We start from the raw sequence: 13,125 nt of genomic DNA on the forward strand, positions 1-13,125 counted from the left end.
TTCACAATCTCAACAAATTAGAATATGGTGACATGCCAATCAGCTAATCAACTCAAAACACCTGCAAAGGCCCTCAAAATGGTCTCTCAGTTTGGTTCACTAGGCTACACAATCATGAGGAAGACTGCTGATCTGACAGTTGTCCAGAAGACAATCATTGACACCCTTCACAAGGAGGGTAAGCCACAAACATTCATTGCCAAAGAAGCTGCTGTTCACAGAGTGCTGTATCCAAGCATATTAACAGAAAGTTGAGTGGAAGGAAAAAGTGTGGAAGAAAAAGATGCACAACCAGAGAGAACCGCTGCCTTATGAGGATTGTCAAGCAAAATCGATTCACGAATTTGAGTGAACTTCACAAGGAATGGACTGAGGCTGGGGTCAAGGCATCAAGAGCCACCACACACAGATGTGTCAAGGAATTTGGCTACAGTTGTCATATTTCTTTTTTTTTAAGCCAGTCCTGAACCACAGACTCCTGAAGCCCAATCCCACAAAACCCTAATCCCAGATTAAAGCAACCACAGTATTTAATTATTAAATCAAGGTCCAAGAGTCTGGAGGAAGGGTGGAGAAGCTCATAGCCCATGTTGCTTGAAGCCCAGTGTTAAGTTTCCACAGTCTGTAATGATTTGGGGTGCAATGTTATCCGCTGGTGTTGGTCCATTGTGTTTTTTGAAAACCAAAGTCACTGCACCCGTTTACCAAGAAGTTTTGGAGCACTTCATGCTTCCTTCTGCTGACCAGCTTTTTGAAGATGCTGATCTCATTTTCCAGCAGGATTTGGCACCTGCCCACACTGCCAAATGCAAAAGTTGGTTAAATGACCATGGTGTTGGTGTACTTGACTGGCCAGCAAACTCACCAGACCTGAATGAAGCAAGTGAAATGAGAAGCAAGAGACCAAAAAATGGAGATGAGCTGAAGGCCACTGTCAAAGAAACCTGGGCTTCCATACCACCTCAGCAGTGCCACAAACTGATCACCTCCATGCTACACCGAATTGAGGCAGTAATTAAAGCAAAAGGCGCCCTTACCAAGTATTGAATAAATGTACAGTAAATGAACATACTTTCCAGAAGGCCAACAATTCATAAAAATGTTTAATTTATTGGTCTTATGAAGTATTCTAATTTGTCGAGATGGTGAATTGGTTGGTTTTTGTTAAATGTGAGCCAAAATCATCACAATTAAAAGAACCAAAGACTTAAACTACTTCAGTCTGTGTGCACTGAATTGATTAAATACACAAGTTTCACAGTTTGAGTTGAATTACTGAAATGAAGTTTTCCACGACATTCTAATTTATTGAGATGCACATGTATATGTGGCATATAACTAATACCATTAGTACTGTTAATATTAAAATTTGTTCTGCAACAACCTGGAGCCCCCTCCTTTTGGTTCATTCCATGATCCTTGTTTATGGTTATCGTTCTTGGTGTGAATGGGGCTTTACAGAAATGTTCAACAAATTTACAGCACTTAAAGGAAGTCCTGTGAAAACATACAATCCTCAAACTGCAGTCTGGGATCTATTTAACCTCACCATTTGGCAACTAGTCCTATTCACTTTTAACATGTGTATTAATTTTTGGCAGAGTATATACAACTAACTGTGATGTGACTTGATGTATTATGTTAATGCTTCTGAAAATGTAACTTTTCTGCATCTCTTATGCAGTAATATAATAATATATGTCATGTTCTAATGGGATCCATATTATCCATATTATATTTTAGCATGAGAGGTAAGCAGAACCTTCAGAAATAAATGTACAGCCCTTCCAATTTTAGTAGGCCTCTATATGTACTGTGCGTGACAGTACCATTAATTTAAAAAGCCTGATGGAAATGATCCAACAACAACACCAATAGATAGCCAATGTGTTTTCACTTTAACTAGAATCTTGATGGTTTTCACATTAGTAGGTGAACTAGGGCCAATCATTTCATACTGAGGGTTTAGTGGAAACCAATTGTGGTTGTGCTGGGTTTCCAGGCTCATCGCCAGAAGTGGTGGCTTGCTTTGGCTGTAATTTGTTCCACTTTTTCTACATAGGGTGAGCCAGGACTTCCAGGACTGCCTGGACTCCCCGGGATTAAGGTAAATGTTGTGTCTTCACCCATCCCCCATATCCAGCAGCCAATATCATGTCTAGAGACTCCATAACAGTTGTTGAAGTGTGACTATATTGTGTCCATGTATCTTTTGCATTACCTGTTTGACATGACTTCATTTAGTTTTAAACAGAGTGTACTTTATATTGGTTTATCCAAATGCACATTATTTGGATTCATTGGTTCTGGAATAATTTGGTAACGATTCATCAGTAAATCAGATTGTCACTTTGCCCAGTTTATCCTAGTATTCTTATAAATACCCATACTTGTTATGATTTTTTAAACAGAATTTACAAGTAAAACAATGCATTAACATCCTTAGTGTGCCAAATCATATAGAACGCTATTCCAGAGATTCCACCATTTTGTATATTGTAATGGAGCATTGTTTTATTGCCTTCTGAACTGAAAATTAAAAGCTGATTGCAGATGTTCATGTTACAAATTGGCAAAATATATTTTTGAAAATACTGAGAAAGTGAGTGGAAAACCACTGGAGCAATGTGGGGGGTGGGGGGGGGGTTGTAATTCAAAGAATGCTCAAATAGGCATGAGCTAATGCTTGTTGCTGTTTTGGTTTGTTTGCTTGTATACTTTTGTATGCTTACAACCTGCTGGCCTTGTAAAAATCCCTCCCATTTTATATAACCCTGGTTTCACTTAGAGGCTGAAGGCTCTGAATGCTTACATTGTGCAAATGTGATGCTCTCATGTTCAAGGTTTCTGAAACTGAGACCCTTACATGTGCACACAGTGTGCATTGACTGAATAAGAGAGGTTAAAATGTTTTTATTAATTGACACTGAAAATATCAACACATTCTCACTCCCAACTCGTCACATATTGACGCTTGGTCAGGACTCCTTTGGCATGGCTTTTTGGTACAAGGTACCCCTTTAGCGTCATTTTTCGATGTGCAGGGTCCTTCATTGTTTTCAGTTGTTTGTCTTAATTTAAAGGGTGCCTATTATGCAAAATCCACTTTTACATGGTGTTTGGACATAAATGTGTGTTGGCAGTGTGTGAACAAAACCATCCTACAATGATAAAAATCCACGCACTTCTCTTAAATCCACTTAATCCCCTTTAAACCAAGTCAATCTCACTAGGCCTGCCGTTTTGATTCTCATGCAGTGTGATGTCACATTGCATAGTGCCAGGCCACGGGGGTTGATTAACAACCCTGCATTACTATAGTTTCCGTCCTCAGTGGTTGTTTGCTGTCCTCCATTTTCTCCACACTCGAGCAGCTGTAACGTCAACAATGTCTAGTAAGCAATCCCGGTGCTTTGTGTTTGGATATAAGACAACATAAGAGTCTTCATTTTCTCCCAACATCTGAGCTGCTGAGGACGCTGTGGATTACTTTCATTTTTCAAAGTAATGCAACTCAAAATCTACCTAAATACATGTATCCCTCCAGACTCCTTTGTGAATGTCATGTCATCATAGTGCTTAGTGTTTTAACCATATTTGTGTGCATAACCATATTTGTGTCCATGATATTTGGTGAGTAGATTCTGTGATGGGACAAGGAGAAAAGAGGACTCAAAGGTAGAGGATTAGATGCAACAGGAGATTTATTTTCTAAAGGTGAACAAAACAAATAAAACAGTAACAAAAACAGCGAGCAAGTTTTTTGGGTAATCCAACTTTGGTTGGCAGTGTGATGTGGACCAAACAAGCTGATAACTGCCCAAGACTCAGCTCTCACACAGGACCAACAACCTGAGAGATGAGCGAGGCAGATAATGGCAGTCCTTCTGTCTACACGTCCTGAGGTGCAGGAAAGACAGAGGTGAGTGCAACACCTATTTTATACAATTTTACATAAATTTATACTTTCATTGGAGCACCTAACCCCACCCCTACCCTAAACCTAACAACAAATCAACAAAAAAAAAAACAAAACAAGTAACAGGTATTTATTGCAAAAACTAAACATAAAAAGACCCTAAACAAGCAGTATAAAAGCATTACAAACAAGTCGTGTTGCATTACAAGTCTTCTAAAGCCATACAATGTCTTTAAACAAAGAAGAGAGTTAAACATAAGGTTTTATCGCCAAAAATTAGCCCGCTCCGTTAATGCGCTCACATCTAATTTAAAAAGATACTCTTCACAAGACACACAAGAGCCAATAGCATTTCACAACCAAAGCTGACGTAAGGCTTCTTCTGGTAGCATTGTTTTTTCTTTAATTTGCAAACAGACTGTAGCACACAAGATTAGCTTTGCGGTGGACGGACATGGTGATCGCATGTATTCCTCTCACAAATTAGTGATGGAAGTCCAGCTCTTCTCAAAGATTCGGCTCTTTTGGCTGGGCTCCCTTTAAAAGAGCCGGCTTTTACGCCTCCCAAATGGCTCTTCATTTAGTATCACTCAGAGCCTTCTATTTTAGTCCAATTTAGCAATTGTGAATGGTTTGTGTGTTGGTAAGCAATTTTTATTCAGTGTTTTTATAAAGGCCTTATTTTTATGCATTATCTCGTAAAAAAACAAAACAAACAAAAAAACAGTTACTATTATTTAACATAATAGTAAATGCAAAAGTCTTAAAATTATATTATAATGCAGGTTGGCATTCAGAAATATTAGATGCCTCAGCTTGGATCTGCTGATGCAATTCCTCATCTCTGTGATTATTTGTCCTGTTTTTGAGAAGACTCTCTCTGAGGGGACCGATGCTGCAACAATGCAGTGTCTTCCTACCTTAACCAACACGCTTGCATTTAAATGACAGTGTTTTAAACGACCTGCCCAACTCCATCCGAACAGCTGAATCCTTAGCCATCTTCAAGAATCGGCTAAAAAAAACCTCTCTTCCATATTTATTTAACCCTCTAACTCTAGCACTCTTTATTCTAATTAATTTTTTTTTACTTGCCCCTTATAGACTTGCACTCTAGTCATTTACTAACTGCTTGTTTTCTTTTAAAAACTAACACCAGCTTCTCTATTCTTTTTGTATTCCATCTATTTTCTTTTTATTTATTATATAATTAACAAAAGCAAAAAAGGCCTCTAACACTAGCTTCTCTATTTATTTATTTTTTTTATAAATAGCTAACCGAGACTTGTTATAGCACTTGCGTATCATTGTTCTTTTGTTGGCTCTTCTCGTTTGCTACAAATATTCGGCTCTTAGGTCCAGCGAAGGCTCGTTCGCGAATGACATATCACTATCACAAATCAATTGTTTTGCCTTGGAAGACTTGGAATATTAATACTTTTTAAATAAATTATGACTGTAGTTGTATCTAGTTATTGGTGATTCTATTCTACGGAAAGTGAAAATAGAGACACCAGCCACCATAATCCAATGTTTACCGGGCGCCAGAGGACCTGACATCTTGGCAAATTTAAAAGTGCTGGCTAATGCTAAACTTAAATACAGTAAGATTGTTATTCATGCCAGCGCTAATGATGTTTGACTTTACCAGTTGGAGATCACTAAAAATAACATTAAAGAGCTGTGTGAACTTGCAAGCACGATGTCAGACACTGTAATATGCTCTGGTCCCCTCCCTTCTTACCACCGTGGTGATGAGATACACAACAGACTGTCATCAGTCAGTGTCTGGATGTCTAAGTGGTGCCCGCAGAATAACGTAGGTTTCATGGACAATTGTTTTTGGGGCAGACCTGACCTGTTGTAAAGAGGTGGTTTTCATTCCTCCTGGGGTGGTGCTGCTCTTCTCTCTAGAAATATGGCACATAGTTTTAGAGATTGTACTTGACTAACTGGGGCCCAGGTCAGGAAGCAGACAGACTGGCTAAACCGACCGTCTGCTAGCCACCTCATGTCACAGAAATCAGTTAATTCTCAGCACATAGAGACTCTTTCACCAAGATATCACACTATAGAGACTGTGTCTGTTCCCCGAACTAGAGAATACAAAAAACGTCCAAACAAATTTAAGAGTAACAATTTAATTTGATGTTCAACAAATAAAAACCAGAAGTAATATGGATAAACAAATGATAAAGCTTGGCTTATTGAATATCAGGTCCTTTTCTACGAAAGCACTTTTTGTAAATGATATGATCACTGATCATAACCTAGATGTGCTCTGTTTGACAAAAACCTGGCTAAAACCTGATGATTACCTTATTTGAAATGAGTCTACCCCCCAAGATTACTGTTATAAACATGAGCCACGTCCAAAAGGTAAAAGGGGAGGTGTTGCTTCAATTTATAACAGTTTTCAGTATTTCTCAAGTATAACTCGTTTGAAGTAATGGTGCTTCATATAACATTATCCAGAGAAAAACATGTTAATGATAAATCCCCTGTGATGTTTGTACTGGCTACTGTATTCAGGCCACCAGGGCACCATACAGACTTTATTGAATTATTACTATATTAAAGAATGTGCTGATTTTCTATCTGAGTTAGTGCTAGTTGCATATAAAGTTTTAATTGTTGGTGATTTTAATATCCATGTTGATAATGAAAAAGATGTATTGGGATCAGCATTCATAGACATTCTGAAACTCTATTGGGGTTAGACAACATGTCTCAGGACCTGCTCAGTCAAAATCATACTCTAGATTTAATACTGTCACATGGAATTGATGTTGATGGTGGTGAAATTATGCAGCCAATCTCAGATCATCATTTAGTCTTGTGCAAACTTCATATAGCTAAAACTGTAAATTCTACTCCTTCACACTTTACATGTTACCCTAAGGAGATATCATCAGGAAACACGGTGTTAGCTTTCACTGTTATGCTGATGATACTCAGCTCTATAATTATTCGCAGCCCAGAGAAACGTACCAATTTGAAAAACTAGCAGAATGCATAGTCGATATAAAAAACTGGATGACGAGTAATTTCTTACTACTAAATCCTGAAAAAACAGGTGTTAATTACAGGACCTAAAAACTCTGCATGTAATAACCTAGAACACTGTCTAAGACTTGATGGCTGCTCTGTCAATTCTTCGTCATCACTTAGGAACCTAGGTGTGCTATTTGATAGCAATCTTTCCTTAGAAAGCCACGTTTTTAGCATTTGTAACACTGCATTTTTCCATCTCTAAAATATATCTAAATTACGACCTATGCTCTCAATGTCAAATGCAGAAATGTTAATCCATGTGTTTATGACCTCAAGGTTAGATTATTGTAATGCTTTATTGGGTGGTTGTTCTGCACGCTTAATAAACAAACGCCAGCTAGTCTAAAATCCAGCAGCTAGAGTTCTTACTAGAACCAGGAAGTATGACCATATTATCCCGGTTCTGTCAACACTGCACTGGCTACCTAGTAAACATTGTATAGATTTTATTATCTCGCTTATTACTTATAAAGCCCCGAATGGTTTAGCACCTCAGTATCTGAACAAGCTCTTGTTACATTATAGTCCTCCACGTCCACTGTGTTCTCAAAACACTGGCAATTTGATAATACCTAGAATAACAAAATCAACTGGCCGGCAGATCCTTTTCCTATTTAGCGCCCAAACTCTGGAATAACGTACCTAACATTGTTCGGGGGGCAGACACACTCTGTCAGTTTAAATCTAGATTAAAGATCCATCTATTTAACCTGGCTTACACATGACACACTAACACATTTGTAATATTCAAATCTGTTAAAGGATTTTTAGGCTACATTAATTAGGTCAACTGGAACCGGGAACACTACCCATAACACCCGATGTACTTGCTACATCATTAGAAGAATGGCATCTACGCTAATATTAGTCTGTTTCTCTCTTATTCCGAGGTCACCGTAGCCACCAGATCCAATACGTATCCAGATCAGATAGTGGATCAGCGCCTAAAGAGAACCTCTACAGCCCCAAGAGTCAGCGGAGACCAGGACAACTAGATGAGCCCCAGATATCCTGTAAAGACCTTGTCTCAGACAAGACCACAGGAACCAGTTGAGCCCTCTGCACAATGTGACTTTGCTGCAGCCTGGAATTGAACTGCTGGTTTCATCTGAGCCTGGTTACTCCCAAGATTTTTTCTCCATTCTGTCACCGATGGAGTTTTGGTTCCTTGCCGCTGTCACCTCTGGCTTGCTTAGTTGGGGACACTTCATTTCCAGCAATATCGTTCACTTGATTGCACAGATACTATTTAAACTGAACTGAGCTGGATGATGACATCACTGAATTCAATGATGAACTGCCTTTAACTGAAAAATTAGTGTTTACTATTGTCATTTTGCATTATTGACACACTATTTTCCTAATTAATGTTGTAAAGTTGCTTTGACACAATCTGTATTGTTAAAAGTGCTATATAAATAAAGGTGACTTGAGTTGACTATCTGCCTGTTATATCTTATGTTTTATTGACAATGGTAGGTTTAGGGTCAGGGGTTGGGTTACGTGCTCATAAATATGTAAATAGTGTAATATAAATAAAACTGTTGTGACTGTTTACATTGACATATCACACCCCAACTGTGATGGCCCAGCTCTAATGTGCTGGGTCTGCCACTTTCTCCCTTTTGTTAGTATGGTATTTTGTGGCTGGTTTTGGTTGGTTTCTGTTCTGGTTTGCAGGAGGAGCTATGGGGTTGTACCAAGGTGGCTAATTGATGGCCTAATTGGAGGCTGGATAAAATCAGTGCTCTCCAGCTGGCTGGGGCTGGAGGACTGCATTCGCGAGCAGACTCTCAGCAGGGCTGTTGGCAGCCCTGCTTCTTTACCTTTTTGCACTACACCTTCACTATGTTGATTTACACAACATTTTTGATTTGTCTTACATATACTGACTTTATGAATAGTTTAGTTAATAAATATACTTTTGTTTAAAATATACTTCGGTGTGGTCTCCCCTTTATGTCGTGTTCACTGTGAGCCAAGTGGCTACGACATATGGGGGCTCGTCCGACGGTTTTGAACCGATTTTGAATTTTGGAAAGTAGGCTACTATTAATTCTCACTATTTACTATAGAAGAGCGTAATGCGAGTAAAGTAGTGCTATGCAATTGGCCGATTGACGTGCGTGTGTGACGTAATCGTGCTGGGCCGAATGTTTAGAGGGGATCCACACTGTTTGTATTGTGTATTAAACATATATGTCGTTGCAGTGTAGAGCTTAGTTCCAACCATTTGGTTTGGTGAAGTGTTTCAGCTTGCGTAGCAGGACAGCTAATTTTTGGAGCGATAATTAACCCCCGTTTTAGAGCGTTTTTTTGTTTTCTGCGCTGGGGATTAGGTTGGAGCGTCACTGGTGTCTGGACCGAGGACATCGCCGTGGAGAAAACGACTGAATTGGCCTATGGTCGGGACAGTACGTCTCCAGCGGTATGGGTGAGTAAAGAGCTCGGTTCTTGGACACAGTGTGAAAATAGGTTAGAATAGTGGGGGGTAAATGTTTAGATACGGGGAAGCTCCGTAGTTTGTTTGTCCTGTTTTGCGGGCTGTAGCTGTTCACGCAAGTTAAGTTGTTTGGTTGGATAATCTGGAAGACTGATCTTTAGATTGAGTTGAGGGCTTTAGTGTGTTAGAGATTGATTTGATACATTGTTGAAAGGTGGATTAAGTGCTAAATTATGAGCGCGTTGCATGATTTTTTTTAGCGCTCCGTCAGAGAGTTTGTTGTTAGCCTTAACAAAAGAGCAATTGTTTAATGTAGCAGATCATTACATGATTGGATTAACGTTGTCTAAATCTGCTAAAAAAGAGCAAATAGTTGATTTTATTCGTGAACATTTAAAAAAACAAACAAGTGTTGCCTAGAAATATACCATTAGAGACAAGTAGTACAGGGCTATCGTTTCCAGTTATACCTGTGGCAGCAAGCATGTCGTCTCCTGATAGTGGATGGACGTTTGAGCAACATAAAGAGCTGTTACGAATGCAACTGGAACATAAGACACAGGAGAGTGAAAAGGATCGTTTATTGGAGTTGCAGAAACTTAGACTTCAAGAGCAGGATAAGGAAATCGAGCGTTTCAGACTCAAACTGGTAGCCGATGGTAAATTTTTCCTCCAGTGGCAGTGGTGAAAAATCCGGTTTGGCTGGTATGATCAAGTTTCTTTCCCAAATTCAATGAACGTGATCCTGACGTATTTTTCTCACTATTTGAAAATGTCGCCTCTGATCGAGAGTGGGATGATGAGGATAAAATCTTGCTTTTGCAAACTGTATTAGTTGGGAAAGCGCAGGAAGCATTTGCTGCGTTGCCCACTACAGAGAGAAAGAACTATCAGTGTGTTAAAGATGCAGTTTTAAAATGTTACGAATTGATTCCAGAAGCGTATAGACAACGTTTCCGTAATTGGAGAAAGAGTGATAGACAAACCCATGCTGAGATAGCTAGAGAGCTCAGTAGTTTTTTCCACCCATTTTTTACTTCAAAGTAAAATAGCAAAAAACATTATTATTGCAACTTCAAAATTTAATAACAATTTAAAAACATTTTGCCAGAACGAATTGCCACTTACGTAGGTGAACATCAGGTGAGGACAGCCGCTCAGGCTGCTGTCCTAGCGGATAATTTCGTGTTAATGCACAAAAATCCTATGAGGGAGCATCCGCCAAGACATGAGTATAGTCGTAGAGAACATCGCCCTGGTCGTCCTAACACGGGTCCTTTTAATGCGGGTTTTTTTTGGAGGCCCGATTCAACTCGTAACAGAGTCAGGGACATGGTTGCTGACAATAAATGTCACTATTGTTTAGAAATGGGTCATTGGAAAAAAGAATGTCCAATGTTGAGCGCTCGTAATAAGAGTAAAGCAGCAGGCAGTAGCAAACCTGTAGGCTGCGCTTCTAGTGTTTTTGCTACGAAATTACAACACTGTGTTGGGATCACAGGAGGCTCTGTTAACCGCGCCCGATCGTCAACAGACGAATGTACAAGTTGGGAAGATAGACGGTGATAAAACAGCAGTGTCTGATGTTGTGGATTATACTCTGTTTATCACAGAAGGTTTCGTTTCACTGGTTGACGATGCTCAAAAAGTCCCAGTTAGAATATTACGGGATACGGGAGCATCAGAGTCTTTTATTAGGGAGTCTGTTCTACCGTTCTCTTCAGTTTCAAACACTGGAAATGTAGTTTTAATTCGTGGAATTGATCTTCAACCATTTTCAGTGCCATTGCATAAGATTCAGTTGTCTTCAGCGTTCTGCAATGGAGAGGTAACAATTGCCGTGCGTCCATCTTTACCAATAGATGGTGTCGAACTCATTTTGGGAAATAATTTGGGTGGGGGCCGTGTTTGGCCTGAAGGGTCACTACCACCTCCTGTGGTTAGAAGAGACGTGGTACCATCAGCTGAGTCTGACAAAAATCTGCAAGATTTTCCAGAGGTATTCACTGCCTGTGCGGTGACTCGCGCAATGAGTCGCGCACAGTCGGAGAAGCCATCTGATGCGTCTAAAACGAAACTAAAATTATATATTCCAGAGTTTGCCAGCATCACTTTCTCGTAGTGAAATGATTGACGCACAAAAAGACGATCTTGGCCTTCGGAAATATTTTGATTTGGCTTCAGATTTTAAGCATGGATAATAACTATTGTGTCCAAAATGGCTTGTTGCTTCGCAGCAGTGGTCACCGTTTGCAAACCCTTGAGGTAGCAGATCTGGTGTTGCAGGTGGTTGTTCCTGAGAAATATCGTAATTTAGTGTTAAAAACTGCACACGGGGAAATGACTGGACATTACGGTGTAAAGAAAACATACAGTCATTTGTTACAGCACTTTTACTGGCCGCGGATAAAACGTGATGTGGCTAAGTTTATTAAGGAATGTCACATCTGTCAAATTGCGGGTAAACCAAATGTGTCTATTAAACCTGCGCCACTACATCCAATTCCGTCAGTAGGTACTCCATTTCAACATCTCATAATTGATTGTGTAGGTCCCTTGCCTGCATCGAAATCTGGCTGCTTGTATTTGTTTACAATAATGTGTCAGGCTACGCGTTACCCTGCTGCATATGCCCTTAAAAGTATAACAACAAAGTCAATTATAAAGTCACTATCACACTTTATATCTATCTTTGGAATACCGAAGGTAATTCAAAGTGACAGGGGTTCAAATTTTACTTCTAGGACGTTTGCCAAGGCTCTAAAGCAGCTGCGCATAAAGCACACAAGTCTAAGTAGTGCATATCATGCACAGAGCCAAGGGGCTCTGGAGCGGTTTCACGCCACTTTAAAATCTTTGTTGCGTGCTTACTGTGTTGAGATGGAAAGGGATTGGAAGAGGGCTTACCATGGCTATTACTGGCGGCAAGAAGCGTTGTGCAGGAAAGTACAGGTTTTAGCCCGAATGAATTGGTTTTCGCTCACAAAGTGCGCTCATCTTTGTCTGTACTGAGCAGTGATCTGGATAATTCAGAGCCACCAGAAAGCTTGACGGAGTATACAAATGGGTTTCGTCGCAAACTGTTTTTGGCCTGGAAAATGGCAAGTAGTAATTTAACTGAAGCTCAACAAAAAATGAAAAGAATTTATGATCGCAAGGCGGAGACTAGAGAGTTTAGTCCAGGTGACCAAGTAGTAGCATTACTGCCTATACCAGGTTCGCCTTTTAGGGCCAAGTACTCTGGTCCTTATTCTGTTGTGCGGCGGGTTTCAGCACTTAATTATTTGGTGTCTACTCCTGAGCGTAGGAGATCTACCCAATTAGGTCACATAAATCTGCTTAAGCCTTATTATTCCCCAACATTGTCGGTGGGGGGTGACAAGGTTGACATGAAACCTGTGGGGTTCGCAGTTATCAAGGAGGTATTGAGCACATCTCAGGTGGCAGCTGAAGATGGGGTTCAGGGTCCGGACGACGCAGTCCTACATGGGCTCTCCAAAATTTGGATGTGTATGTGGGGGGTGGCCTGCATCCAGTGGTGGTCTATTCAGACCACAATCCCCTCACTTTTCTCCACTCTTTGCAAAATGCTAACCAACGCCTTATGCGGTGGGCACTTTTCTTACAGCCATATAGATTGTCTATACGTCATATCAAGGGTGTTGAGAATGTTATGGCTGATGCACTATCTCGGGCCCCGGAGGGGTCA

The 13,125-nt window shown here is 40.1% G+C and overlaps 1 protein-coding gene across 21 annotated transcripts in view; it reads left to right on the plus strand.

The window, feature by feature from the left end:
- Window positions 1–13,125, plus strand: part of LOC109103604 (collagen alpha-1(XXV) chain) — a 527,306-nt gene that overhangs the window by 425,389 nt on the left and 88,792 nt on the right. For all 21 annotated transcript variants that reach the window (XR_006155246.1, XM_042728382.1, XM_042728388.1 and 18 more), the window contains one exon: window positions 2,063–2,107. Coding sequence is in view for 20 of the 21 variants with exons in the window: in XM_042728382.1 (XP_042584316.1) it covers window positions 2,063–2,107 (45 nt within the window). In the remaining variant the exon portion in view is untranslated. The remainder of the gene's footprint in view (window positions 1–2,062; window positions 2,108–13,125) is intronic.

The sequence above is a fragment of the Cyprinus carpio genome, chromosome B7 (assembly GCF_018340385.1).
Source record: "Cyprinus carpio isolate SPL01 chromosome B7, ASM1834038v1, whole genome shotgun sequence".
Taxonomy (NCBI): domain Eukaryota; kingdom Metazoa; phylum Chordata; class Actinopteri; order Cypriniformes; family Cyprinidae; genus Cyprinus; species Cyprinus carpio.